The sequence below is a fragment of the Haliaeetus albicilla genome, chromosome 15, assembly GCF_947461875.1.
Source record: "Haliaeetus albicilla chromosome 15, bHalAlb1.1, whole genome shotgun sequence".
Taxonomy (NCBI): domain Eukaryota; kingdom Metazoa; phylum Chordata; class Aves; order Accipitriformes; family Accipitridae; genus Haliaeetus; species Haliaeetus albicilla.
In genome coordinates, this window is record NC_091497.1 from 14,859,064 (window position 1) to 14,864,812 (window position 5,749).

The 5,749-nt window shown below is 54.5% G+C and overlaps 1 protein-coding gene across 1 annotated transcript; it reads left to right on the plus strand.

Moving 5' to 3' along the window:
- The first annotated feature begins 1,471 nt into the window (after positions 1 to 1,471).
- SLITRK1 (SLIT and NTRK like family member 1) lies at positions 1,472 to 5,393 on the plus strand. The gene has a single exon (XM_069802473.1). It carries the CDS (start codon positions 1,998 to 2,000, stop codon positions 4,074 to 4,076), a length of 2,079 nt encoding a protein of 692 aa, XP_069658574.1. The 5' UTR covers positions 1,472 to 1,997; the 3' UTR covers positions 4,077 to 5,393.
- Positions 5,394 to 5,749: the final 356 nt, after the last annotated feature.

Sequence of the window (5,749 nt, forward strand, 5' to 3'; positions counted from 1 at the left end):
CCTCCTCCTCCTCAGCGCGATTTGACAAGGCAGGGGGAAACGCAGGTTTCCACTTGCACCACCAGAGGTGCAACTGGTTCTTCGCTCGTAGGCATCTGAAACCCGTCCAAATGATGCAGAAACTTTTGTATGCTTGGCTCCTTTCTTTAAGGCCAGGCACCGATTTTTCCGCTGTGTAATCTCTTTTGTCAGAAGGGTGGGAGCTGGAAAGAGCGGCGGGGGGGAGGAAGGGGGAGGGGGTCGAGGGAAGCGAGCGTTGTATTTCCACAGAGAGGCTATTAGGAGCATCCCTAGAGAAATACCTATGCATGTACATGCGTCCATCTCTAGATTTTTATATGTAGATAAGAATGTCAAGATGCACAACTGTCAGTTTCAGCCCTCTCCTCCCCTCCTTAAGGGAGACACTGGATTCTGTGGGAACAGGTAGCGTGAATTGCTAACGGTGCAGCAATCCCCTCCTCCCTGCCCCCCCCCTTCTCTGTGGTCACCTAAATTATAAAAATATATGTATGTAATGCAATAATCCATGGTTCGACATTGCATGGAGAACGCCAGCAAGAGACCAAATCCGGCATGCAACACTATAGACTGCAGGGGAGGAAGAAATGCGTTTAAAGCAACGATAAAAATGGCGTGCAGAATAATTACCTCAAATTGCTGTTCGCTTGACACCCTGACACTAATTGTGTTCGAGCCATTGGGAAATACAATGAGGCAAACGCACCTTCCGCGGCTGCTTGTGCAGGTGTGAGTGCGTGTGAGCGGGGGCAACAAGGAACTGGTGGGGAGCAGGGGAATGCTAAACTTCCCATCTTAAAAGGAAAGAAATAAATTAAATAATCCATTTAGGAGAAAGCCTCTAAATAGATGGACAGCTTTTAATGCCAACGTTTTTAACGCTTGCCCTGTACGTGGATTGATTTTTTTTTTTTTCTCCAGCATTCCCTCAGCAGATGGATTTTTGCCACTGCAGCTCAGCAGAGGGTGTCAGATCTTTCAGAGTGCACCAGGTTGAAACGAGCAGAGCCTCTTAGCAACTCTCCCTCTGCGTGCATGTGAGTGTGTGCGAGCGTGCGAGTCGGCAGCAGCGGAAGAAAAAGGAAAGAAGAGCGAGCGAGCGAGCGAGCGAGCGAGGAGGGGAGGCAGCGCGGCCGGCGGGGCGAGGCGAGAGGCGAGAGGCGAGAGGCGAGAGGCGAGAGGCGAGAGGCGAGAGGCGAGGCGAGGCGCGGCCGGGCGGGCGGCCCCGGCCCCGGCCCCGGCCCCGCGGCAGGCTCCGGCCGCCGGCGGGCATGGGCAGCCGCGCACCGCAGCGGGGGCAGGCGCGGCGCGGCGCCGGCGGCTGGGCGGGCAGCGCCTAGGCTGGCCGGGGCGCGCTTTCAGCACCGGGGCCGCTGGACAGCGCCCGGCGGGCGGCGGGCGAGGAGGAGCGCGGCTCCGCGGCCCCGCGCCGCCAGGTCGGGCCGGCGCGGAGCCGCGCGCGGCGGCCACCTCCGCGGCCAGCGCCGCGCGCTCCGCCCGCGCCTCCCCAGGAGCATGCGGCGGCGGCCGGCGGCTGGCAGCGCCGTCGCCCTGCCGGGGAGCCAGCGCGGCCGGCGGAGCTCCGCGTAGCTGCCCGCGAGGCGCCGGGGAGGGCGACCCGGGAGGGGGACCCGGGAGGGGCTGCTTTTTTCCCCGTCTACTTTTTTTTTTTTTTTTTTTTTTTTTGCGTGCCTTGCAGTACGTGCCTGGATAGTTTGTGGATATAATTATTGACTGGAATCTGGGCAGTTGCAGTTGTACGTGGGGGGGGGAGAGAGGAGGAAAGAAAGAGTCCCCCCCCTCCGCCGACCCTCCCTGCTCCCCCTGCCCACATTTTTTTTTTTTCTTTTTTTTCTCCCCCTTTGGCGGTGGTTCGGACATTTCATGTATTGAATGAACTGGAATCGCTTTCCGCGTGAGGAGGATGCTTGCTGTTACTTTGTGATGAGCTCGGGGATGAATCGCTCGGTTTAAAAATGCTGCTTTGGATTCTGTTGCTGGAGACGTCTCTTTGTTTTGCTGCTGGAAACGTTACAGGGGACGTTTGCAAAGAGAAGATCTGCGCCTGCAACGAGATAGAAGGGGATTTGCACGTAGACTGTGAGAAAAAGGGATTTACCAGCCTGCAACATTTCACCGCCCCAACTTCCCAATTTTACCATTTATTCCTGCATGGCAATTCCCTGACTCGGCTTTTCCCTAATGAGTTTGCTAACTTTTACAATGCAGTCAGTTTGCACATGGAAAACAACGGTTTGCATGAGATTGTTCCCGGGGCTTTTCTTGGGCTGCAGCTGGTGAAACGCTTGCACATAAACAACAACAAGATCAAATCGTTCAGGAAGCAGACTTTCCTGGGGCTGGACGATCTGGAATACCTCCAGGCAGATTTTAATCTATTGCGGGATATTGACCCGGGAGCATTTAGGGACTTAAACAAGCTAGAGGTGCTGATTCTAAATGACAATCTCATCAGCACCTTGCCCCCCAACGTCTTTCAGTATGTGCCGATCACCCACCTCGACCTCCGGGGAAACCGTCTTAAAACCTTGCCTTACGAGGAGGTCCTGGAGCAGATCCCAGGCATTGCCGAAATCCTGCTAGAGGATAACCCCTGGGACTGCACTTGCGATCTGCTGTCGTTGAAGGAATGGCTGGAAAACATACCCAAAAACGCTTTGATCGGCAGAGTGATTTGTGAGGCTCCCACTAGGTTGCAGGGCAAAGATTTAAATGAGACCACAGAGCAAGAGCTGTGCAAAAAGAACAGAGTGGATTCTAGCCTAGCTGCTCCCCCTGCCGAAGAAGAAACCTGCGATCCTGGTCCCATTCCAACCCCCTTTAAAATACATGGCAAAGAAGACCCTGCCACGCCAGGATCTGGTCCAAACGGAGGTACAAAGATTCCCGTCAACTGGCAAATCAAGACCAGACCCACCGCTGCCGTGTCGACGGTTAGCGCGAAGAGCAAGCTACCGGCTACCGTGTCCTGCCCGCAGATCTGCAGCTGCGATCAGATCCCCGGCTCGGGTTTAAAGGTCAATTGCAATGACAGGAACGTGAGCAGCCTGGTGGATTTGAAGCCCAAGCCGTCCAACGTGCAGGAGCTGTTTCTGAGAGACAACAAAATACACACCATCAGGAAATCCCACTTTCTGGATTACCGGAAACTTAATTTGCTTGACCTGGGCAACAACAACATCGCGACCGTCGAGAACAACACCTTCAAGAACCTCTTTGATCTGCGATGGCTCTACATGGATAGCAACTACTTGGACACCCTGTCCCGGGAGAAATTCGCCGGGCTGCAGAACCTGGAGTATCTGAACGTGGAGTTTAATGGGATCCAGCTGATCATGCCTGGCACCTTCAACGCGATGCCCAAGCTGAGAGTCCTCATCCTCAACAACAACCTGCTGAGGTCTCTCCCAGTAGACGTGTTCGCCGGGGTCTCCCTTTCCAAGCTGAGCATACACAACAATTATTTCATGTACCTCCCGGTGGCGGGGGTGCTGGACCAGCTCACCTCCATCACCCAGATCGACCTGCACGGCAACCCGTGGGACTGTACTTGCCCTATCGTGCCTTTCAAACAGTGGGCAGAGATGCTGCGCCCCAAGGTGATTATGAGCGACCTGAGGTGCGAGTCCCCTGAAGATTTCTTCAAGGAGGATTTCGAGTCTCTCTCCAACGACGTGATTTGCCCTCAGTTAAAAATCTCGCCCACATTAACTTCCACTAACAAAAACAGCACCGGCTTGACGGAGACGGGCACTCACTCCAACTCCTACTTGGAGACCAGCCGGGTCTCTATTTCGGTGCTGGTGCCAGGGCTCCTGCTGGTTTTTGTGACCTCTGCCTTCACGGTGGTTGGCATGCTGGTGTTCATCCTGAGGAACAGAAAGCGGTCCAAGAGGAGGGACGCCAACTCCTCCGCATCCGAAATCAACTCCTTGCAGACGGTCTGCGACTCGTCCTACTGGCACAACGGGCCCTACAGCGCCGACGGGGCCCACAGGGTTTACGACTGCGGCTCCCACTCCCTCTCGGACTGAGGCGGCGGGCGGGGCGGGGGCGGCCGCCCCCCGGGACCGGCCGCCCCCCGGGACCGGCCCTTCGCGCTCCGGCCGGCGCGGCGGCCGCCGCCGGCCGGGGAGGGCTCCGCACCTCGGCCCCCCTTCGCGAGAAACGAAACACCCACGCGCGCCCCCTCCTCACGACCGCCCCGTGGCAAGCAGCGAGGCCCGGCGGGCGGCGGGGGGGGGGGCAGCCCGGCGGCCGGGCGCGACCCCGCGGCCCCCCGCAGCCCGGCGCGGTGGGCGCATCCCCCGGCCGGGCGCCGCCGGGGCGGCAAGGGACACGCGAGGACCCGCCGCCTTCGGCTCCGGCGGGGCGGAACGCGGCTCCCGGCTCGGCCGGGCTTTTGCTCTCTTGTGCTGGGGCTCGGTTTGCTTTTTTTGCCCTCTTCCCGCGGGGACCGAGCCCTCGCCGAGAGGCCGGGAAGAGGAGGGGGGCGGAGGAAAAGGCTGGCGTCGGCCTCCTCCTGACGGCAAAGCAGGAGCGGAAAGTTGCACGAAGGCATGAATGTAATGTAAATAAGTGACTCCGACTCCGAGACGAACAGACAAACGGACAAAAAAAAAAAAAAAAAAAAAAAAGTGCTGCATGGCTCGCATGGATACAACGCACCCCAGGGACGCTCCAGCCCCCGACTGGAAGCAGCGTCTAGTTCACACCATCATCCCTCTTACCCGATAAGTCCCTTCGTATCAAACCTTCTATATACGAAATACAGTATAATAATAAAAAGTGCCATTTCGCCATTTTTGTGTGATCAATAGGCAGTAGAGATCGTACTTTTACCGTGGAAAAAATTGTAAAGGTTTTATTTAAGACATAGTTGCATGAATATTCTCATTGGATTTTTTTCTTTTCTTTTTTTTCTTCTTTTTTTTTTTTTTTTTGAGGCGGGAATTACTTTGCTGGGACAGATTTGCTTTGTTGATGGTGGGTTGTGTTTCGTTTTTCGGGGCGGGGGGGTGGGAGTCTTTGGTTTTGTTTTCTCTCTCTTCTTTTTCAATATACATATTCAGTATTGCCTTTTCATCTGAATGTAAAAATTAGTACCCTTGATTTCTATTATGGTAACAGTGTAAACATACAAAAAAAAAATCCAAGGCAGTTAAGCATGACCAATTAATGTCACTCTAGTGCTTAGGCTGCAAAGTTTAATGGTAGAAAATTCTGTGCTGTTGTAAATCTTACTATAACTTGAGGAAACCAGAACTGAGGAAGCAAGTGAAACTTACTAATTCTATTCGAGGATTTTATAATGGCATATTTTTTCAGTATTAAAGTGAAAATGTTTTCAACTCCGGGTCCTTACCATTTTTCCAGCATCAGTTCTCGCAAGTGGGTTATTTGGGTTTAGGGGACAGAGCCTCCTTTCAGTGCTCTGTGTGTCTCTCTCTCCCTCCCTCCCTCTCTCTTTCCCTCCCTTCCTCTCTCTCATTCATTCACAGGCAGAGACAGAAACACCCTTCCCTCACCCCTTCCCCAACGTAAATAACACACAGAAGTTTCCTGCCTCCTCCCCTCTCCCTCGCCTGCTTTTTTTTTTTTTTTTTTTTTAATAATGCGGCAGTGAATCCCTTTATTAACACTGTGAATCTCTCGCTGCTGCCGCCGCCTCTGCCTCTGCTGCACACACTGCAGATATAGTAGGGAT